The 23,723-nt window shown below is 52.3% G+C and overlaps 1 protein-coding gene across 2 annotated transcripts in view; it reads left to right on the top strand.

Annotated features, from left to right (window-relative positions):
• LOC121874674 (serine/arginine repetitive matrix protein 2-like) overlaps window positions 1-23,723 on the top strand; it is a 178,602-nt gene that overhangs the window by 28,448 nt on the left and 126,431 nt on the right. Inside the window, exon 1 of one of the 2 annotated variants that reach the window (XM_042378909.1) lies at window positions 5,157-5,220. The exons of the other annotated variant lie outside the window; for it this stretch is intronic. Within the exon in view, the coding sequence (XP_042234843.1) occupies window positions 5,197-5,220 (24 nt within the window). The 5' untranslated portion in view covers window positions 5,157-5,196. Of the gene's footprint in view, window positions 1-5,156; window positions 5,221-23,723 lie in introns of those variants that run through there. 2 annotated transcript variants of the gene reach the window in all.

The raw sequence follows: 23,723 nt of genomic DNA, 5'->3' as shown, positions 1-23,723 counted from the left end.
CCTGCACCTCCAACACCACACCTTCACTCCCGCACCTACACGCGTGATTGTTACCTCCATGAACTCATTTATTGACTGGCTGACCGAGTGAGAACGTGTTATATCTGCTCTCTCACGATGCGCTGCCGGGCCTATGCTGTACGCAACTATTAATGAATACTTTTGATTACCCCTGAGTATTTTTTAACGGTGGCTCTTAAGTCTGTAAAGGTCAACGGTTACATACGAGGTGTTGAAGGGAGTTATTTAAGTATATTGTGGTTTACAGAAATAAGAACACATTGAAGATTAGACGGCTTAGTTTATTTCACCAAATGATTAAACACCGTAATGCTACCTGAGGGGGGGGGGGCTTAACGTGATCCCAGTCTTGTGAGGTGACGGAAGTAACCCGTCAGAGAGACAGGGCATTCAACGCCTGTCATCTTGTGGCTTAATGAACAAGGTGAGTTGTGTGTTAGTAAGGTCAGAGGGGTTAAGGTGCCTCCTGTGGGTGTTATCAACAGCATGAAACAACACTTATCATAAGGTCATCTGGGCGGAGCTTGTACACCTGTGTATATATCATACTGGTAGATCTTATTTCTTACACAGGCAACACAATACAACACATATTTGGGTATAATTCTCCTTATGGTGTTCGGGTTTTGTGTTGAAACAATTATACTTTAAACTGTGGTTCTGGGAGAAAGTATATATGGAGATAGTAGCAGTAAGATGGTCGTGGCGTGGGGGTAAGTGGACACGTCTGAGCCACCACGCCTGTGTACTGCCAGGGGTGTTATCTTACTCATAATAGTGTAGTGAGTACAACGGTATACAGGGATTATCTGATGACTTTGTCGATATTTATCAGTATATGTGTGTGTTTACCTGTGAGTGAGGGAGGGAGGTACAGTGTGTTGGCGAGAGCTGCTCACTGTTCATAGGGCGAGGCATCACGTGACTAGTTGGTGTCTTCCGGCAGGGTGTGTGGTGGGTAATGTAAGTGGGTGATTATTGAGTTACTACTCCTCCCGTGTCTCCTCTCTCACCTCTCCTCCTCCCCATGTCTCCTCCTCCCCACCCTCCTCCATCCTCCTCACCTCCCTCCTCATGTCTCCTCTCCCCCTCCTCCTCCCGGTCTCCTCTCTCACCTCTCCTCCTCCTGTCTCCTCTCTCCCCTCCTCCCGTGTCTCCTCTCTCCCCTCCTCCCGTTTCCTCCTCTCTCTCCTCCTCCCGTGTCTCCTCTCCTCACCTCTCCTCCTCCCGTGTCTCCTCTCTCACCTCTCCTCCTCCCGTGTCTCCCTCTCTCCCTCTCTCCTCCTCCATTGTCCTCCTCTCTCACCTCCTCCTCCCGTGTCCCTCTCTCACCTCTCCTCTCCCTGTCTCCTCTCTCCCTCTCCTCTCCTCCTCTCCCTCTCTCACCTCTCCTCTCTCCTCTCCTCCCGTGTCTCCTCTCACCTCCTCCTCCCGTGTCTCCTCTCCCCTCTCTCCCGTGTCTCCTCTCTCACCTCTCCTCCCATCTCCTCTCTCACCTCTCCTCTCTCCCCTCTCCTCCTCCCACGTCTCTCTCTCTCACCTCTCCTCCCACTTCTCCTCTCTCACCTCCTCCTCCCGTGTCTCCCTCTCACCCTCTCCTCTCCCTGTCCCTCTCTCTCTCCTCTCCTCTCCATTTCTCCTCTCTACCTCTCCTCCATTCCTCTCTCCCACCTCTCTCCTCCATTCTCTCTCACCTCTCCTCCTCCCGTGTCTCCTCTCCCTCCCTCCTCCTCCCGTGTCTCCTCTCTCCTCTCCTCCTCCCTGTCTCCTCTCTCCCCTCTCCCTCCTCCCCACCCCTCTCTCTCCCCTCTCCTCCTCCTCCTCCCTCCCAGTCTCTCCTCACCTCCCTCCTCCCAGTCTCCTCTCTCCCTCCTCCCCCTCTCTCTCCTCCTCCCTGTCTCCTCTCTCCCCTCTCCTCCCACGTCCTCTCTCCCCTCTCCTCCCTCTCCTCTCCACCTCTCCTCCTCCCGTGTCTCCTCTCTCCTCTCCTCCCTGTCTCCTCTCTCCCCTCTCCTCCCTCACCCTCCTCCTCCTGTCTCCTCTCTCCCCTCTCCTCCCATGTCTCCTCTCCCTCTCCTCCTCCCACTCCTCCTCTCTCCCTCTCCTCTCTCTACCTCTCCTCCCTCTCTCCCTCTCTCACCCTCTCCTCCCTTCTCCTCTCCCTCTCCTCCTCCCGTGTCTCTCTCTCACCTCTCCTCCCCTTCCTCCTCTCCCCCTCTCCTCCTCCCATCTCCCTCTCACCTCTCCTCTCTCCCCTCTCTCCCTGTCTCCTCTCACCTCCTCCCATGTCTCCCTCTCTCACCTCTCCTCCTCCCATGTCTCCTCTCTCCCACCTCTCCTCCCATGTCTCCTCTCTCACCCCTCTCTCCCACATCTCCCCTCTCTCACCTTTCCTCCTCCCACGTCTCTCTCTCACCTCTCCTCTCATCTCCTCTCTCACCTCCTCCTCCTCCCACGTCTCCTCTCTCACCTCTCCTCCTCCTTGTCTCCCTCTCCCTCTCTCCTCCTCCCGTGTCTCCTCTCTCCCCTCTCCCTCCTCCCATCTCCTCTCTACCTCTCCTCCTCCTGTCTCCTCTCTCCCCTCTCCCTCTCCCATCTCTCCTCTCTCCCACCTCTCCTCCCCTCCTCTCACCTTTCCTCCTCTCTCTCTCTCCACCTCTCCTCCTCCCATCCCTCTCTCTCCTCTCCCACATCTCCTCTCTCACCTCTCCTCCTCCCATGTCTCTCTCTCACCCTCTCCTCCTCCCATGTCTCCCCTCTCTCACCTCTCCCTCCCCACATCTCCTCTCTACCTCTCCTCCTCCCATCTCCTCTCTCTCCTCCCATCTCCTCTCCCTCTCCTCCTCCCATGTCTCCTCTCTCACCTCTCCTCCTCCCATGTCTCCCTCTCTCCTCTCTCCTCCCATCTCCTCTCTCACCTCTCCTCTCCCACCTCCTCCCCTCTCCATTCTCCTCCCTCTCTCCTCCTCCCACATCTCCTCTCTCCCCTCTCCTCCCACTCTCTCTCCCTCTCCCTCCTCCCATCCTCCCTCCTCCTCTCCTCCCATCTCCTCTCCCTCTCCTCCTCCCCACGTCTCCTCTCTCACCTCTCCTCCTCCCATCTCCCTCTTCCTCTCCTCCTTCCACTCTTCTCTTTCCTCTCCTCCTCCCCACGTCTCCTCTCCCTCTCCTCCTCCCACGTCTCCCCTCCTCCCCTCCCCCTCCTCCCACCTCTCCTCCCAGTCTCCCTCCTCCCACCTCCCCCTCCCTTCCTCCCCCTCCTCCCCCTCTCCTCCTCCCATCTCTCTCCTCTCCCTCTCTCCCTCTCCCCTCCTCCTTCTCCCTCTCCCACCTCTCCTCCTCCCCATCCTCTCTCTCCCTCTCCTCCTCCCATCTCTCTCTCCCTCTCTCCCATCTCCTCTCTCCACCTCTCCCTCCTCCCACATCTCCCTCTCCCCTCTCCTCCCGTCTCCTCTCCCTCTCCCTCCTCCCACGTCTCCTCTTCTCCTCTCCTCCTTCCCGTCTTCTCCCCTCCCTCACCTCTCCTCCCTCCCGTCTCCTCTCTCCCTCTCCTCCTCCCCGTCTCCTCTCTCACCTCTCCTCCTCCCACGTCTCCTCTCTCCTCCTCTCCTCCCACGTCTCCTCTCTCCCCTCTCCTCCTCCCACGTCTCTCTCTCCCTCCTCTCTCACCCCTCTCTCCCTCTCTCTCACCTCTCCTCCCAGGTCTCCTCTCTCACCTCCCTCCTCCCCGTGTATCCTCTCTCACCTCTCTCTTCCTCCACCTTATCTCTCCTCCTCCCTCAGCCTCCTCCACAGCATCTCCTCCTCCCCCTCCTCCCAAACACTCGCTCACAAATTCCTGGCTGAGGTCATTTACCTATCACCCACCACGATTACATATCTTTGTGATTATGACAGTTGTACAGATAGTGATGATTGTACTGTTACACACACACACACACACACACACACACACACACACACATTGTTGTCAGTATCGTTGGTCATATATCACTGGAGGCGAGTGTCTGAGTGTCGTTAACCTGGAGGATCAGTGTACTATAAGTGGAGTAGCGATTACGTGTTTTATTGTGTTAAGAATCAGGTTTTATCCCTTGAAGTTTCTGTAGGATTTAAAACTTCATTACATGTGAGTATTATAAACTTGTGTGTTGAGATAGTGGTGCAATGTTTAGAAGAATTATATTAAGGAACATTAGTACAAGTGCGGGTTTATGTGTCAGTGTGTGTGTTTATTCGCCATGATACAGGAGCTTTATAGCGTCTTAAGTATAGGGATTAAACCAACACGGGGAGGTAATGTGACCAGAGACTGTGCTGATGAAAGTTGTGTTTGAAGATAAGTAAATGTCTGTTGGGAAATGAAAATGTGCAGATGTTCAGTACAAGACAGTTGAAGATAGTTGAACGACATTAAGAGGTGAGAGAGCCGAGGAGTCTTATCATAGTTACGACCCGTCATTACCTAGGTCGACTCACCTGGTAATGAGGTGGTCACGGTTCCAGGGCACTGCAGGTCGACCTCTGGGTGACGCCGCGTGATGCTGCCGCTGCTCCCTGTGGTACGAGAGGTCTCATTATCTTATGGTATTTGGAAGGGAATTACTGGTCGAGGCTCCAGGCTCCTTACTGCTAACAGATTTTAGATCACGTGAAGATTAGTCACCCCGCTTGTTTCACGTGGTGATTAAAGATTTTGACTAACCTAACTTAACATGAACTGAACCTACCGGTACCATAGCTAAACCTAACCTAACCATACACAGGTAAAATATTCTGAAGGACAGTTGAGTGTTTTGGTGTGAGGTAAGCTTGAGTGTCTTATCTTCCATCACTAACTCTGTAATTAATTAAGCTTTGTGTTGTCCTGTGGAGAGGTATTGTTGTGTGTTGAGACAATGTGTTGGTCCCTCTCACCTGTTGTTCACCTTGTCAATTGCTCTTTCCAGGAACGACGATACAGGTTTTATAGATCTTTGTGGATACTTGTAATTATTATTGGTTTGATATTATTATTATTATTGTTATTAATATTAGTTATTATTATTATTGTTGTTGTTGTTGTTGTTGTTGTACACCTAAACTTGCCAGTACTGTATAATGTGGACTGTCCTTTGTATTAGATGTATGATAAATTAATGTATTTTTGTTCTTGCAGGTAAGTGAACGAGGTTAATGAGCACCGAAGAACTCCTGGTTGTAAGTAACTTATTACTTTACGTGTTACTTAAGAAATACTTAGGAAGGGGATACAAGCATACGATGGATTTACTGACACAGACTCACACATCAGTGGAGAAAGTAAGGAGTCTGGGAAGGCGATGTTGTTTTACTTTCACTAGTCTGGTGTGGTAGGAGAAAGGTGAAGTGTGTGGTGTGTGTGTGTGTGTGTGTCAGAAGGGTGGCTAGTGGGCTAATACTTCCTGGGAAGAGCGAAAAAAAAAAGAAAAAGGGAGAGAATGAGGAAGGGAAGAGAGAGGAAGAGAGAAAGAATATCTCTCCCAGCTAGTGTTGTGATAGACGGGGTGAGGTGTAGTGAATGAAGGAGGAGGAGGAGAAGAAGGGGGTATCTCACTTTCACTGGGTACTAATGTGAGCCAGACTGCGGTCCACCATGATGCAGGCCTCTCTCCTCTCTCTCTCTCTCTCTCTCTCTCTCTCTCTCTCTCTCTCTCTCTCTCTCTCTCTCTCTCTCTCTCTCTCTCTCCTCTCTCCTCTCCTCTCTTCTCCCCCTCTCTCTCTCTCTCCTCTCTCTCTCTCTCTCTCTCTCCTCTCTCTCCTCTCTCTCTCTCTCTCCCTCTCTCTCTTTTTTTTAGGCCTTGTGGTGAGATGAACTGATGAATTACCAGTCAATCACGACGTTAGAGAGAGAGAGTCAGGACGAGGCCACAGTTAATAGCTCATAACTGTCGAGTCATCAGCTCTTGGGGTCATAACAATTAAACAGCGTCGTTTGTTAAGCTTATGAGGCGTCATTACCAGCCTGTCTTGTTCCTCCTTGTCAACATAAGAATGGAGGAAACTGCAGCGGGCCTATTGGCCCATACTGGGCAGTCCCGTTTACACCCAACCCCTATTGCTCATATGAGCATCCAACCTATGTTTGAAGCTATTCAGCGTATTCGGGTTAATTATGATATTTGGTAACTTGTTCCATTCATCCACTACTCTGTTCCCAAACCAGTGTTTACCGATTTCACGCCTGAATCTAGATTTGTCTAATTTAAACCATTATTACGAGTTCGCTCCTGGTTGGATAGTTTGAGTACCTTTGTAATGTCCTTTCTTTAGCCCTGACTTCCCTTATACACCTCTATCAGGTCGCCTCGCTCTACGTCTCTCGAGGTGCAAATTAAGATGCTTTAACCTGTCTCTATACTCAAGGTTCCTAATGCCCGGGATTAGTCTTGTCATTCTCCTCTGAATTCTTTCCAATGATTCTATATCCATCCTGTAATACGGTGACCAGAACTGAACTGCTTAATCCAGGTGTGGTCTCTAAAGCGCACGATACAGTTTAGGATGACCTCGCTATTCTTGTAACTAATACTCCTTTGTATGAACCCAAGTACTTTATTAGCCTTGTTACGAGCAACACATTGTTTACTTAGCTTAAGGTTCCTACTTATCATTACTCATCTCTCTGCAGTCAGTTTTCTATGGCATCGTTGTTCATCTGGTATCTGGCTTCCTGTTTACATCTCCTATACTGAGTACTTTACATTTGTCCCGTTGAATTTCATCTGCCATTTCAGACCATTCGAAAAATTTGTTTAGATCTTCCTGTAGTTTTGCGGAGTCCTTGTCAGATTTAATAACACGTCCTATTTTAGTGTCATCAGCAAATTTACTTATGTTGCTGTCTATGCCGATATCTATGTCGTTTATGTATATAATAAATAATAATGGTCAAATACTGATCCTTGGGGAACTCACTTGTGACGTTGCTCAATGGGACTTAGTGCCCCTCCTCCCCCCTTCCTCCCTCACCTCTCTGCTCCCTCCTCCTTCCATCCCCCTCCTCCCTTCCATCCCCCTCCCATACTCCCCTCCCTCTCCTCTGTCCTCCATACCCCCACTCCACCCAACCACCCTTCCCCATGCCCCTTCCATTCTCCCTCCCATGCCACTCCACACGCCACTCCCCCACTCCACTCCCCACTCATCACCTCCCCCTGTGGCACTAATGACCCCCTGGCTGATAATTACGTCTCATCATAACCCATTACGACATTAAACTCTCTCGGTTTTTGTTCGTTAATTTATCAACTTCCCGGCGTCTCGGTGTGGTATGACTCCTCGTTATTAGTGAGAGATGAGTGTGTGATGTGTTGTGACGTTGGTGGGTCTTATTCTACCTGATAAACCTAACCTAACCTACCTTGAAATTGGGATTGTTGAGATGCCAGGGTAACCTAACTTAACCTAACCTAACCTAACATTTTCATACACAAGTTCTATACCATTCAAGAGACAGACAGCCAATTAATACCAGCCTCATTGGTCTAAACTGGCTCTGTGAAATGTAGGTCATCGTGTGGAAACACCTGTATCATGTACCTGAACCTGTATTTTACTCTGATAGGTGAGTGCCAAATAGGTGCCAGTTGGTGAGGCTCCAGGGCTGTTTATCAATGTTGTTTATGTTTTGTCTGCATTTAAATTTATTGTTTATTATTGTTTTTAATGTACAATAGGTATATGATCTCTCCAGTAGCCATATTGAGAGTAAGCATATTGGGATGTTACCATTTAAACCTGGCCAAGGATGAGTAGGGGGGGGGAGGTGTCGAGATGGAGAGGAATTTGAGTTATTCAACTGTTATTCACCATTACAGTATTCATAAACCTGTGTACCATCCCGAGGTAGCGGCAGCAGCGGGGGTAGCGGGGTGTAGCGGCAGCAGCGGGGTGTAGGGCAGCAGAGGAGGTGCGGCAGCAGTGGGGTGTAGCGGCAGCAGGGGTGTAGCGGCAGTGTAGCGGCAGCAGCGGGTAGTAGCGGGTGTAGCGGCAGCAGGGGTGTAGCGGCAGCAGCGGGGTGTAGCGGCAGGGTGTAGCGGCAGCAGCGGGGTATGGCAGGGCAGCGCAGGGTGTAGCGGCAGCAGCGCAGGGTGTAGCGCAAGCGGCAGCAGGGTGGAGCGCAGGTGCAGCAGGGCACGCAGGGGGTGTAGCGGCAGGGCGAGCAGCACAGGGTGTATAGTATATCTTATGTTAGGTAACCGGGAGGAGGTCGTATTGTACCGTGGGAGTGGAGGTCGTGGTGGTACGTGGGAGTGGAGGTCGTATTTACATTGTGAGTGGAGGCTGTATTGTGTACCGTGGGAGGAGGCTGTATGTGTGGCCTGGGGAGGAGGTCGTATTGTGTACCGTGGGAGTGGAGGTCATATAATGTGGGAGGGAGGTCGTATTGCGGAGTGAGGTCGTGGTGTACTGTAGGAGTGGAGGTCGGTTGTACCTGGGAGTGGAGGTCGTAGTGTGTACCGTGGGAGGAGGTCGAACTGGTGAAATATGTCTCTGATGAAGTACCAATGGCCTTCACATTTCGTCACCGCACCTTGACACAGGCCTGAGTGAAGGTTTCAAGGTTCCACACGTATAAAAAAAGCCTCGGTGGGATGTACGGATGATAATGGCTCCAGGAGGCTATAAACTCTGAGTCTTATACTTACACACACACACACACACACTCACTCACACACACACACACACACACTCACACACTCACACACACACACCACCACACCACCACTCACTCACACATGCCCTGGTTGGTGTGAAGACGAAACCAGGAATGATTGATAGTTTTACCGTGAGGGTCTTGGCGTGTACCCTGGCCTGATATGTACCCTGGGCCCTTGATATGTAATCTGGACCCCTGACGTGTACAATGGGCCCCTGACATGTACAATGGGCCCCTCACATGTACTCTGGACCCCTGACATGTACTCTGGACCCCTGACATGTACAGTGGGGCCCGGGCAGGTGAGGCTGGGTAATAAGAGGATTGAACAGACCTTTACTTTCACTGTCTAGTTCAACATCATGACCTGACCGGCTGGGCCCTCAGTGTTTTTATATTGAGCTGAAATTCTCTCGTTGGGGGACTAAAGACCCTGTTCTGCAGTAACTCACCTCACTCAACCTCACCCACTCACCTCACCTCCTCACCTCACCTCCTCCTCACCTCACCACCTCTAACCTCACTCAACCTCCTCACCTCCTCCCCTAACTCACCTCCCCACCAACCACCTTCATTCCCCAATCCTCACCTCACCACCACAAGAATTAAAAACATAATAGATAATTAACCTGCCTTTGGAAATACCTGAAAAACTATGTATTAACATCAAAACAAGCAGACCTGAGTTAAGGGTTGATGTTTGTTTAGCGAGGTTAATGTCCCTCAGTGTATAGGTTAGGTTAAGTTAGGTTAGGTTTGGTTAGGTTAGGTTAGGTTAGGGGTTGAGTTTGGTTTGGGTAGGGTTAGGTGGTTAGGTTAGGTTTGGTTAGGTTAGGGTTTGTTAGGTTAGGTTAGGTTGGTTAGGTTAGGTTTAGTTGGAGGTGTAGTTTGTTGGTTTGTTTGGGTTTGGTTTGGTTAGGTTAGGTTTGGTTAGGTTTGTATTTGGTTGTTTAGGTTGGGTTGGTTTGGTTAGGTTTGGTTTGGTTAGGTAAGGTTAGGTTAGGTTTGGTTAGGTGGGTTAGGTTAGGTTGTTGTTTGGTTAGGTTAGGTTTTTAGGTTGTGGTTTGGTTTGGTTTGGTTTGGTTTGTTAGGTTAGGTTAGGTTTGGTTAGTTAGGGTTTGTTAGGTTAGGTTAGGTTTGGTTTGGTTAGGTTAGATTAGGTTCCATTGTGTGATTGATATTTGAATTCTTCCTATTTAGAATTTCTCGGTTAAAAAATAATAGTCCTGTAGCCAATCTGTGAACTGTAAGGACTATCAGTTGTAAGGTGTATTGGCTGTAGGAAGTTACAGGTGTGTGGAAGGTGAGAGTACTTCAAGGTGTGGTGCTCAGTGAGGGTGTATGAGTGTGTGTTTCCTGTGTATGAGGAGGGTGTTGTGTTGTTTGTGGTGTGAGGTAAGGACGTTGCCCAGAGGTGGTTTGGTGTTCAGGTGAAGAAGAAGCGCCTGTGGGTGTTGTCCTGAAGGAGGCCCAGTGACCTTCAGGTGGTGCACGTCCTGGTGTGGGTTCAGTAGTGACCGTCGGTGTGGTCCACAATGTCGCTTTCTTTTTTCTTCTTCAAAATGTCAAGAATCTTTCATCATACTTCTTGTGTACATATAGCGGTAGAAGTGTCTGGTGGTGGTGGCGGCGGCGGCTCGCGCGAGGGTGTGGCGGCGAGTGTTGGAGGCGGCTTTGTGTATGGCGGCCACGATGACGACGATGGTGGCGGTGTGTGGCGGCTCAGTGGAGGGATAAATGTATTGTGGCGGCCATCATGTTGTTGGTACCTGGTATACCCTCCCTCACCCGTCACTTCCTCGCCTGCCACCTCACACACCAGCACTGGGAAGTAACTGGTGACCACAGCTACCTACCTCATGTTATAGTTTACCGCTCTTAATTAATTTATTTCATTGTGTGACAATAGAAGGCAGTGGTAAAGGTGAGGTTCATGAGACTGCATAATGATGTCCAGTGTTGTGTAAGAGTCGTATATTACTGTACGTGGTGGCCGGTGTTGACGTTAATCCTACACAGTTCGTGGAAGTCATTTACAGTGTGTTCGTGTATCTTATCCCGGGCCAGGTGAGCGTCACTACCTAAGGGGATAGTTTCAGGGGTAGGTGTTGGAGAGACGTATCTTACCTTAGTGAGGTGTGGGGATGGGGAAGTTGGCAGACGTGGCATTAGTCATCGACAAGGTGGGAGTCTTGGTAAACCACCGTCATTTCCTCCTCTCCGCTTCACCCTAAGGCAAGTTTATTCTCACTACGACAGCGTGTGTGTCCCCTACCTGCAGTGTGGTGTAGCGTGGCACTGGGAGGGATCACAGGCACAGTCGTGGTTGGTACAGCCTCGGGGCGCGTGGTGGGGGACACTTGAGAGTGCCACACACACCAGTGAGGCCCCGTGGCAGGCAGTGACCTCACCATAGCCTCCAGCCCCAGTGAGTAAAGTTATAATTATAATGCTAAAAAGTACTGTGAACTTCCTGGCTAATTTCTAAACGGTAAGCGTGCAGGAGAGTGTTCTGTGACGTGAGGGTCGGCATGCATCCTCCGGACTGTTTATCCCTGAGTGGCATCAATAGACAGCATATTAAACACCTGAGACTGGATAACAGAGCACCTTGGTGAGCCAGGTGAGACTAAGGTTGTGTGAGTGTCAGTATTCAGGACGGGGGGAGGACGCCACACCACGCCCGCCTCACAACAACACCTCCCACGAATACTGACCAACACTATACCACACCTCGCATAGCTAATGACGGGAGAAAACAACCTCAGGTGTAAATCCCGTTAATGCTGAGACAACAACAACTACACAACATCCTCCTCTGACAGTAAAAATTTTTAGTACCTTGCATCAGTTGCCTCGTGTGTGTGTGTGTGTGTGTTGATGGTATAAGTCAGGGCAGAGTATGAGTGAAGTACCGAGAGAGAGGGGGGAGGTTTTGACCGCAAGACACTGGAGAATTATGAGAACTTGCGGTTGACTCCTTGTGTACACCGAGAAAAACCCGCAAAAAAACGGTGACCATGAATTAAAATAAAATAATAATAATAATAGTAATAATAATAATAATAATAATAATAATAATAATAATAATAGTAATAATAATAAATAATGACAGGAACTTTATTTAATTGTGATTATTCTTACTTGGTGATTTATGGGCTTTGTTAAGTGGCTCTAATTTAACATAGTAATGGTGTGGGATTGCGACTGAGAGTTAAGTAAGGAGTTTACTCATTTGGGCTGTGATACTCATAATTAAATAGTAGTAGTAGTAGTGGTGGTAGTAGTAGTAGTAGTAGTAGTAGTAGTAATAGTAGTGGTAGTGTTGATAAGGGAAGAGAGAGAACGTGTGTTTGTGGGTAAGTGTCAACTGGTCAAGGTTCTCCCGTCGCCCCGAGCTGTTCACACACAACACACACACACAACACACACACACAGGCTTACTCAACCACCATAAAAGGAAAAACGAGAATATATATATTTTTTACTCAACAAATATCTCCCACTGTAAGTCGATTGACCTCATTACCACTTAACTCTATCTCTCTGTCTACTTTAATTACCCTTCTCTTTATTCTATTCATTTATGTCCCATTTATCACTTATTCCATTCACAGAGACAGAAAGATGGATTTAATGGTGTGTGTGTGTGTGTGTGTGTGTGTGTGTGTGTGTGTGTGTGTGTGTGTGTGTGTGTGTGTGTGTGTGTGTGTGTGTGTGTGTGTGTGTGTGTGTGTGTGTGTGTGTGTGTGTGTGTGTGTGTGTCATTATCATTTAAAGTGTTATGAGTCACGCTTATCCATGACAGCTCTGGCTCAGTTGTTGTTTCTTGGCCTGGGATGGCTGGGTGTAGTGTTGGCCTGGGTGAGGTTGGCCAGGGTGTGGGTGAGTGTTGGCCTGGGTGTAGGGGTGAGTGTTGGCCTGGGTGTAGGGGTGAGTGTTGGCCTGGGTGGGTGAGTGTTGGCCTGGGTGTAGGGTGAGTGTTGGCCTGGGTGTAGGTGAGGTTGGCCTGGGTGTAGGGGTGAGGTTGGCGGTGTGGGGTGCCTGTGAGTTGGCCTGTGGTGAGTGTGGCCTGGGTGTAGGGTGAGGTTGGCCTGGGTGTAGGTGAGTGTAGGGGTGAGTGTTGGCCTGGGTGTAGGGGTGAGTGTTGGCCTGGGTGAGAGTGTTGGCCAGGTGTAGGGTGAGTGTTGGCCTGGGTGTAGGGTGACGTATTGTTGGCTAGGATGTGCTATTTAGGTGTTGGTAGCTAGCGAGTTAATGTGTCTTAATCTAGGGTGTAGATGACCAGGGTGCAGCGCGTGTCTCCCTGTAGAGTGTATAAATAACTAGTGTGCACCAATATCTAGGTTGGTCATACACACACACACACACACAACCTGCCTGCCTCTTTGATCAGCAACATCAGCGAGTATTTCTTCACCATAACAAGAATTTAAAGTGTCTTGTGTCACGGTTAGATTACAGAGATATGCTGCTGTATATCACCGCCGATATACTCTTGATAAATATACCCCCTCGTGGTTAGGTATATTCTTTGATGTATTAATTCTCTGGGGGGTATTTAAAGAGATCTTCCCCCTGATATGGTACAGTAAGCTGGTAGAGTCCTCTCTCACTAACCCCCACACCCTCCCACATCACCCCCACCCACACCATCCCCACACCCTCCTCACCCACACCCATGACGGAGGTCGTGGGGGTGACAGTAGCCAGATAATTCTCTGGTTTTTATCACAGCAGTAAAGCTTAAAATACAGGCTGGCGGCGTGTGTGTTAGGGTTGAGTGGCGGTGTGGTGGTGTGCCCCTGTGGTGGTGTGGCTGTGTGGTGTGCCCCTGTGGTGGTGTGGCTGTGTGGTGGTGTGCCCTGTGGTGGTGTGCCCCGTGGTGGTGTGGCTGTGTGGTGGTGTGCCCTGTGGTGGTGTGGCCCTGTGGTGGTGTGCCCTGTGGTGGTGTGGCTGTGTGGTGGTGTGCCCTGTGGTGGTGTGGCTCTGTGGTGGTGTGCCCTGGTGGTGTGCCCTGTGGTGGTGTGCCCTGTGGTGTGTGCCCTGTGTGTGGCTGTGGTGGTGTGCCCCTGTGGTGGTGGTGTGGCTCTGTGGTGGTGTGCCCCTGTGGTGGTGTGGCCTGTGGTGTGCCCCTGTGGTGGTGTGCCCTGTGGTGGTGTGGCTCTGGTGGTGTGGCTCTGTGGTGGTGTGGGCCCTGTGGTGGTGTGGCTCTGTGGTGGTGTGGCCCTGTGGTGCCCTGTGGTGGTGTGGCTGTGTGGTGGTGTGCCCTGTGGTGGGTGTGGCCCTGTGGTGGTGTGGCTCGGTGGTGTGTGGCCCTGTGGTGGTGTGTGTGCCCTGTGGTGGTGTGCCCCTGTGGTGGTGTGCCCTGTGGTGGTGTGCCCTGTGGTGGGTGTGCCCCTGTGGTGTGGCTCTGTGGTGGTGTGCCCCTGTGGTGGTGTGGCTGTGTGTGGTGTGCCCCTGTGGTGGTGTGGCTCTGTGGTGGTGTGCCCCTGTGGTGGTGTGCCCTGTGGTGGTGTGTGGCTGTGTGGTGGTGTGCCCCTGTGGTGGTGGCTCTGTGGTGGTGTGCCTGTGGTGGTGTGCCCTGTGGTGGTGTGTGGCTGTGTGGTGGTGTGCCCCGGGTGGTGTGCCCTGTGGTGGTGTGGCTCTGTGGTGGTGTGCCCTGTGGTGTGGTGTGGCTGTGGTGGTGTGCCCCTGTGGTGGGTGTGGCTCTGTGGTGGTGTGCCCTGTGGTGGTGTGTGCCCTGTGGTGGTGTGTGGGCTGTGGTGGTGTGCCCCCGGGTGGTGTGCCCCTGTGTGGTGGTGTGGCTGTGTGGTGGTGTGCCCTGTGGTGGTGTGCCCTGTGGTGGTGTGTGCCCCTGTGGTGGTGTGCCCTGTGGTGGTGTGCCCCTGTGGTGGTGTGGCTCTGTGGTGGTGTGCCCCTGTGGTGGTGTGTGCCCTGTGGTGTGTGCCCCTGTGGTGGTGTGCCCTGTGGTGGTGTGTGTGGCTCTGTGGTGGTGTGCCCTGTGGTGGTGTGCCCCTGTGGTGGTGTGCCCCTGTGGTGGTGTGGCTTGTGTGGTGGTGTGCCCTGTGGTGGTGTGCCCCTGTGGTGGTGTGTGCCCCTGGTGGTGTGCCCTGTGGTGTGTGCCCTGTGGTGTGTGCCCCGGTGGTGTGGCTGTGGTGGTGTGCCCTGTGGTGGTGTGGTGTGCCCTGGGTGTGGCTCTGTGGTGGTGTGCCCCTGTGGTGGTGTGGCTCCCTGTGGTGGTGCCTGTGGTGGTGTGCCCTGTGGTGGTGTGTGTGCCCCTGTGGTGGTGTGGCTCTGTGGTGGTGTGCCCCTGTGGTGGTGTGCCCCTGTGGTGGTGTGGCCCTGTGGTGGTGTGCCCTGTGGTGGTGTGGCTCTGTGGTGGTGTGTGCCCCTGTGGTGGTGTGGCTCTGTGGTGGTGTGCCCTGTGGTGGTGTGCCCCTGTGGTGGTGTGGCTGTGTGGTGGTGTGCCCTGTGGTGGTGTGCCCCTGTGGTGGTGTGCCCTGTGGTGGCCCTGTGGTGGTGTGCCCTGTGTGCCCTGTGGTGTGTGGCTCTGTGGTGTGCCCCTGTGGTGGTGTGGCTGTGTGGTGGTGTGCCCTGTGGTGGTGGCCGGTGGTGTGCCCTGTGGTGGTGTGGCCCTGTGGTGTGTGTGGTGGTGTGCCCTGTGGTGGTGTGTGGCCCTGTGGTGGTGTGCTGTGGTGTGTGCCCCTGTGGTGGTGTGGCTGGTGGTGTGCCCTGTGTGGTGTGCCCCTGTGGTGGTGTGCCCCTGTGGTGGTGTGTGCCCTGTGGTGTCCCTGTGGTGGTGTGCCCCTGTGGTGGTGTGGCCCTGTGGTGGTGTGGCCCTGTGGTGGTGTGTGTGGCCCTGTGGTGCCCCTGTGGTGGTGTGTGCCCTGTGGTGTGCCCTGTGGTGGTGTGCCCTGTGGTGGTGTGGGCCCTGTGGTGGTGTGCCCTGTGGTGGTGTGGCCCTGTGGTGTGTGTGCCCTGTGGTGGTGTGCCCTGTGGTGGGTGTGCCCTTGGTGGTGTGGCCCTGTGGTGGTGTGCCCTGTGGTGGTGTGTCCCTGTGGTGGTGTGCCCTGTGTGGTGTGCCCTGTGTGGCCCTGTGGTGGTGTGGCCCTGTGGTGGTGGTGTGCCCTGTGGTGGCCCTGTGGTGGTGTGCCCCTGTGGTGGTGTGTGGCCCTGTGGTGGTGTGGCTGTGTGGTGGTGTGCCCCTGTGGTGGTGTGCCCCTGTGGTGTGGCTGTGGTGGTGGTGTGCCCCTGTGGTGGTGTGCCCTGTGGTGGTGTGGCCCGTGGTGGTGTGCCCCTGTGGTGCCTGTGGTGGTGTGCCCTGTGTGGTGGTGTGGCCCTGTGGTGGTGTGGCCCTGTGGTGGTGCCCTGTGGTGTGCCCTGTGGTGGTGTGGGCCCTGTGGTGGTGGTGTGCCCTGTGGTGGTGTGCCCCTGTGGTGGTGTGCCCTGTGGTGGTGTGCCCCTGTGTGGTGTGTGCCCTGTGGTGGTGTGGCTCTGTGGTGGTGTGCCCTGTGGTGGTGTGCCCCTGTGTGTGTGCCTGTGGTGGTGTGGCTCTGTGGTGGTGTGCCCCTGTGGTGGTGTGTGCCCTGTGGTGGTGTGCCCTGTGGTGGTGTGTGCCCTGTGGTGGTGTGCCCCTGTGTGTGTGGCCCTGTGGTGGTGTGGCCCTGGGTGTGCTGTGTGGTGGTGTGCCCTGTGGTGGTGTGCCCCTGTGGTGTGGCTGTGTGGTGGTGGCCCTGTGGTGGTGTGCCTGTGTGGTGTGTGCCCTGTGGTGGTGCCCCTGTGGTGGTGTGGCCCCTGGTGGTGTGCCCTGTGGTGGTGTGCCCTGTGGTGGTGTGCCCTGTGGTGGTGTGGCCCTGTGGTGTGGCCCCTGTGGTGGTGTGGCCCTGTGGTGGTGTGCCCCTGTGGTGGTGTGCCCTGTGGTGGTGTGCCCTGTGGTGGTGTGCCCCTGTGGTGGTGTGGCCTTGGTGGGTGCCCTGTGTGTCTGTGTGGTGTGGTCTGTGGTGTGTGTGGTGTGCCCCTGTGGTGGTGTGCCCTGTGGTGGTGTGGCCTGTGGGGCCCTGTTGTGGTGGTGGTGTGGCTCTGTGGTGGTGTGCCCTGTGGTGGTGTGCCCTGTGGTGGTGTGTGTGTGGCTCTGGTGTGTCTGTGGTGTGTGCCCTGTGGTGTGTGTTCTGTGGTGGTGTGCCCGTGGTGGTGTGGCTCTGTGGTGGTGGCTCTGTGGTGTGCCCTGTGGTGGTGTGGCTCTGTGGTGGTGGTGTGGCCTGTGGTGGTGTGGCCTGTGGGGTCCCTGTGGTGGTGTGCCTGTGGTGGTGTGCCCCTGTGGTGTGCCCCTGTGGTGTGCCCTGTGGTGGTGTGCCCTGTGGTGGTGGCTCTGTGGTGGTGTGCTCTGTGGTGGTGTGGCTCTGTGGTGGTGGCCTGTGTGTGCCCCTGTGGTGGTGTGCCCTGTGGTGGTGTGTGCCCTGTGGTGGTGTGCCCTGTGGTGGTGTGTGCCCTGTGGTGGTGTGGCTCTGGTGGTGTGCCCTGTGGTGGTGTTCTGTGGTGCCCCTGTGGTGGTGTGGCTCTGTGGTGGTGTGGCTCTGTGGTGGTGTGACTGTGGTGTGGCCCTGTGGTATGTGTGCTACGTGGGTGTTCGCATACTTGCACTTATTAATATCTGAATGTTTGTATATCAAGGTCATTCATTATATACAGTATTTGTTAATATTGAGGTTAGTAATCTATCATATAAGGTGTGTGTGTGTGTGTGTGTGTGTGTGTGTGTGTGTGTGTGTGTGTGTGTGTGTGTGTGAGCCTCTGGCTCCTCACACTCACTCACACTCCCCTCTCACACTTATCACTCATTCCTCACTTGTGCCTCACCTTCACACTGATGGGCCGGGCAGTAGGTGGACGGGGAACTCCAGTCGGCATTGGTCAGTGAGTCACTTTCACCTCAGAGAGCCATGAACTTTGACTTTCTACCAGAGAGTCTTACAGCAGGGGGTGGGTGCTGGCTAGTGGGTACAGGTGGGGGCTGGCCAGTGGTGTACAGGTGGGGGGATGGCTGGTGTACAGGTGGGGGCTGGCCAGTGGTGTACAGGTGGGGGCTGGCCAGGCAGGTGGTAGTGGTACAGGTGGGCTGGCCAGTGGTGTACAGGTGGGGGCTGGCCAGTGGTGCACAGGTGGAGGCCAGTGGTGCACAGGTGGGGGCCCAGTGGTGTACAGGTGGGGGCTGGCCAGGGACAGGTGGGGCTGTGACAGGTGGGGCTGGCCAGTGGTGTACAGGTGGGGGCTGGCCAGTGGTGTACAGGTGGGGGCTGGCCAGTGGTGTACAGGTGGGGCTGGCCAGTGGTACAGGTGGGGGGCTGGTTAGTGTACAGGTGGGCTGGCCAGTGATGTTTATTATAATTAGGAATATTAAAAAGAATGTCGGGAACTAATGACCTGATAAAATACGTGGACAGTGAATGTAGTGATGATGATGGAAATGAAAAAACAACATTTTTTTCTGTACAGGCGGAGAAGGAGAGAGAGAGAGAGAGAGAGAGGGTGGTAGAAAGTTGTGGTATTGTGGTAGATGAATAGATTGTAGAAACATAATGCAGACAGACAGAGAGAGAGAGAGAGAGAGAGAGAGAGAGAGAGAGAGAGAGAGAGAGGTTAAAACTGCAAAATGTAAGAAAATTAAATTAAAGTAAAAAAAAAGGTTTGTGCACAGAGGCCAAAGAAAACGAGAGTAAGAGGGAGTTACTGTCACATTGTGGGTGAGGAGAAAAATGGTGACAGGAATGGGGGCGTAGTGTAATAAATAGTGAGAGGAGGAGAAGAGGAGAGGAGGAGGACGAGGAGGAGAGGAGGAGGAGGAGAAGAGGACGAGGAGGAGAAGAAGAGAGGAGGAGAAGAAGAGGACGAGGAGGAGAAGAGGAGAGGAGGAGAAAAGAGGACGAGGAGGAGAAGAAGAGGACGAGGAGGAGAAGAGGAGAGGAGGAGAAGAAGAGGACGAGGAGGAGAAGAAGAGACGAGGAGGAGAAGAAGAAGACAAGGAGTGTAGTGGTTGTGGAGAATCTAGTGTGGCGTTCAAACCACCACCACCACCACCACTACTTTCCCTCACTCGACCATCTGTGGGAGCTTTGAGACAGCACCTAACCTAACCTAAGCCTCTTAAGCTTTTGACCAGACACCAGTAGGCTGAGGGATGTTTGTGTTCATCTCGTTAAAATGTCGTCAGTCTCTACCTACTTACCACCCTTCCTTCCTCCTCCCTCCTCCCCCCTCCTCCCTCCTCCCTCCTTCCTTCCTTCCTTCCTTCCTTCCTTCCTTCCTTCTCTTCCTTCCCTTCCTTCCTTCCCTTCCTTCCTCCTCCCTCCCTCCTGTACACTACCGTCCAGCACACCTGTCCTGACCGCCTCCTCATTACCTGTTCTGGCACTAACTGTAAAACCCTGATGTGACAATGATACTACCTCTATTTAACGGAACTATACGTAAGCGTGTAGTCCGTTATATCGAGATTCTTTGTGAAATCTCCATATAGCGAACTATACCCGATAGATTCATGTCCGCTAGATGGAGGGTTTACTGTTTTACACTAGTCTTATCGAAGCTATACAGTAAACATCTCCTGTAGTAAATAGTGCGAGTTAATTTTGTCAGCAAGACGGACATTTGAGAGAGTTAGCTGTCACTTGAGTTTGTGAGGTACGGAGAGAGAGAGAGAGAGAGAGAGAGAGAGAGAGAGAGAGAGAGAGAGATTTTGTGTTTGTGTTACTGGGTGAGTTTTGGTCCCCAGACGAGGGTGACTGAGGCAGACTTGACACCCCCCCACAGCGTCGGGTATGACAGATGGAGGCGGGTCGTGTTGGTGGTGACAAGCCCTGGAGTATTGGGGAAAGAGTTGAAGGTTTTGACAGGTGAGTGTTCCAGGTAAGTCAACAAAGGAAGCTTGTTGCAGGTCTCGGGGTTTAGTGACTTAAAGTAGAATTAGTCCTTGTGAATCGTGTTGTTTATTTCTATACAATGCTGAATAACGTTACAAAATATAGCACTAGTTTTTTCTTGGTCACAATCTCTGTTACTACAAGGACTATTGTGACCAACGTGTTCACACCTCTTTAAAACTCCCGTATAGTTTCACCGTTTCATAATAGTACTGATGGTTCAACTGATCAGAATTATGCCACTTAGTTGAGCTGGTAACTGTGTCCCTCTACACGTCACCTGGGCTGTTGTGGCAGGGCGGCGCAACAACATGTATCGAGGAACTATCTTGTACAGGACACTACTCGTAAAAGACGTATTAATACCAACGTAAAGTGGACACGAGGAGCTGTGTGTTTACGCTTCACGACCCCAGGTGCAAGTGACGGGACTCGAGGGGGCGTGGCGGTCCTCCTCCATCCGTCACGGTGCATCACTTACCTCCTCTTCACCAGGAGGTTCTCGCGCGTGACGGCCGCTCCACAAAAACTTTAACCCCGTCTTGTGGCCGTTCTTTAGTCGAGGAGAAATGATGGTGTGTTGATTGTCGCGTTGAGGAAATAACCACTCCTCCATCCCCTTCTCAATCATCTCACCCCCCTTCCCTCCTCCTCCACTCCTCCACCCTCCCTACCTCCACTTCTCTAAACCTCCTCCACCCTCCTTTATTCCTCCCCACTCCCTCCTCTCAACCCTCCACCTCCTCTCTCCTCCTCCTCACCCCCTCACCTCCCATTCACCCCTCATACCTCTCACCCGGCACAGGTGTTCTCTGACTATAATTAACAACTTTCCACCTTGATGTTTTATGTAGACACACTTGAAGGTGACAAGTTGTTACACGTGGAGGTAATGTTTTGATATTGCTCTCATGAAAGGTATACGGTAATGTATTTACTTTGTGGTGGTGACAGAGAAAGATGGAGGGGACAGTGTTTATAATGAGTTGAGAGTGAGCGTGAGAGAGAGACATACATTGTAAGAGTGAGAGAGTGAGTCCTCTTCTTCCCCCTCCTCCTCCTCCTTCCGTCATGAAAGGCCGGAGCAGTAGGGCTGGTCGGCCTCCTGCAACACGGGGGACTTCAAGGGCCAGGAAGATCAAGGTAAACAAGGCTCGGTCCTCCACGGCGACGACCTACCCTGGGGAACAGCTGTGTCTGTCTGTCTGTGAGTATCTCCTGTGTGTGTGTGTGTGTGTGTCTGTCTGGCTGTCTGGCTATCTCATGTGTGTTTCTGTCTGTCTGGTTATCTCATGTGTGTGTGTGTGGTATTTTCTGTCTGTCCGTCCGTCATAACCACCCAAGAAGCTTTAATTCGGCCTGGGAACTTTAATAAAGACATGTTACTACCCACTTTGAGGAGGAGTTAAAACGCTATAGGGCACAAATTACCCTTTACAACCAAGCTTTATCACTAGGGGAGACGGTGTGGTGAGGCAGTGGTAAGTGTGGCGTGGAGGTGGGTGAGGTGCGGGTGGTGCGGTGAGGTGGTGGAAGGAAGTGGCGTGGAGGGGTGTGGTGAGGGTGGTGGTGCGGTGAGGTGCGGGTGAAGTGCGGCAGGGGAGGGTGAGGTGGTGGGGGGTGAAGTGAAGTGGAAGGTGGTGTGGAGGAGGTGCGTGAAGTGAAGTGCGGTGTGGAGGGTGAGGTGTGGTAGAGGTGTTGAGGAACTACTGTGTGCGGTTTTGCCTACACTCGTTCTTGTCATTTTCAGGTAAAGGTAAGGAGTTCACCTGACCGTGTAATTAATTAGTCTTGATTGTGTCGTTTTGTTATTTATTGATGCATCTTGTGATTAGAATAACGTCAGTGTCTATTTTAATATGAGGTTTGTTTTAATCCGTTTGTTTGTTTTAATCTGTTGTTGTTTGTTTTAGTAGTGTTGGTATTGGTGGTGGTAGTGGCGTCACTGTCAGAGAAGTGGTAGAGCCTCGGGTGGGTGTGGGCGTGATGAAGGACCACTCAGGAGGAGGGGAGGGCGGGGAGAGAAGGATGGGAGGAGAGAAAGATAGGGGGAGAGGGAGAATATCAGGAGGATGCTAAACATTCACACTGCATAGTATTATGTCCCTTGTGTGTGTGTGTGTGTGTGTGTGTGTGTGTGTGTGTGTGTGCGCAGGAAGTTGGTCACCTGTACCTGGTCAGTAATTAGCATGGTGGGAGACTCATCGTGTAAACACAATGTCATCAGGTATCGTAGGGACCAGTCACTGTTGTACACACACACACACACACGCGCACACACACACACACGCGCGCACACACACACACACCACACACACACACACACACACACACACACACACACACACGTTCCGAAAAGCCATGAAAGTCTAGGAATGGGAGAATATTTTTTGCCCGGAAGTGATGGAGTCAAGTGGAATTGAAGTGACGGGATTACCATATTTAAGTCTGTGTCAAGGGCAGCGTCTACGGTTCAAGGTCACGGTTTAAAGTCCATATAATCGAAAGTCTTTAATTATTTCAGCCTCAGAAAATATTGACTTGTGTTAACTATTTGTTTTATTGTACTTAAAAAACCAAGATAATTATGTTGATGTGGTTTCTTTACTTTATAAGGTAGCCAAGTTATTGTCAGTCCTATTTTTTTTACCTGTTTGGCAATAGTGGAAATCATTATGCTCTTAATATATCTATTTTTGTAGATTTCTTTATTTTTTCTTGATTTATTTCTATATTTGTTCCTTTTTCTGTTTTTCTTTCTTTCTTTTCTTTTTCAAAAATTTTAGAAAGAGAAAAATATTTTATATTTTTTCTGCCTTTTTTTTTCGTTCATGTCCAGGTGTATATATTACCTGCCTATTACAGTTTAATGACCCAGGGACCAATTATGTTCCCTATTGACGAGTTACCTTTTCAATGGGTCAGAGATAATTAAGATACAGGTTTCTGAAGGTTTTCCATTTTTTGTAACCTGTCATTAATTTCTTATCATTTTCCCTTTTTTGTAAATTATAAAGAAAATTAGGTGGTGGTAGATGGGTTATGGTGGGAGGTAAGGGGTTGTAGGGGAGGTGGTATAGGGTCGTGGTAGAGGGGAGGTGTATAGGGTCGTGGTAGAGGGGAGGTATAGGGTCGTGGTAGAGGGGGGAGGTGTGTATAGGGTCGTGGTAGGGGAGGGTGGAGTAGGGGTGGTAGAGGGGAGGGGTGTGGTATAGGGTCGTGGTAGAGGGGAGGTGGTATAGGGTCGTGGTAGAGGGGGAGGGGTGGTAGGGTCGTAGAGGGGGAGGTGGTAGAGGGGAGGTGGGTATAGGGTCGTGGTAGAGGGGGAGGGTGGGTATAGGTCGTGGTAGAAGGGAGGTGTGGTAGAGGTCGTAGAGGGGAGGGGTGTGGATAGGTCGTGGAGAGGGGAGGTGTGGTAGGGTCGGTAGAGGGGAGGGTGGTATAGGTCGGGTAGAGGGGAGGTGGTATAGGGTCGTGGTGAGAGTGTGGTATAGGTCGTGGTAGGGGAGGTGGGTAGGGTCGTGGTAGAGGGGGGGAGGTGGGGAGGGTCGTGGTAGAGGGGAGGGGTGGTAGGGTCGTGGTAGAGGGGGAGGGTGTGTGGTGGTAGGGTTGGAGAGGGGAGGTGGTATAGGGTGGTAGAGGGGAGGGTGGGTATAGGGTCGTAGAGGAGGAGATAGGGTCGTGGTAGGTCGTGGAATTTAGATGGTGTTTGAGTTTAACGACCTATATGTCGTACTTTTCCCCACTCCAATTTCTCTCACCTCCTTCCATCCCCTCCCAACTTTACCTCCCTCCCAACCCCTCCTCCCCTCCCCAACCCCCCAACCCCCAACCCCCAACCCTCCTCCTCCCAACCCCCAACCCCCCAACCTCCCCAACCTCTCCTCCCAACCTCCTCCTCCCCAACCTCCTCTCCTCCCCAACCTCCTCCTCCCAACCTCCTCCCAACCTCCTCCTCCCAACCTCCTCCTCCCAACCTCCTCCCCAACCCTCCTCCCAACCTCCTCTCCCCAACCTCTCCCCAACCTCCTCCCCAACCCTCCTCCCCAACCCTCCCTCCTCCCCAACCTCCTCCTCCCCAACCTCCTCCTCCCCAACCTCCT

The sequence above is a fragment of the Homarus americanus genome, unplaced genomic scaffold (genome assembly GCF_018991925.1).
Source record: "Homarus americanus isolate GMGI-L3 unplaced genomic scaffold, GMGI_Hamer_2.0 scaffold34360, whole genome shotgun sequence".
In the NCBI taxonomy this organism is placed as follows: Eukaryota; Metazoa; Arthropoda; class Malacostraca; order Decapoda; family Nephropidae; genus Homarus; species Homarus americanus.
The sequence above is the reverse complement of the archived record's forward strand: the minus strand, read 5'-3'. Positions and strand labels throughout refer to the sequence as shown.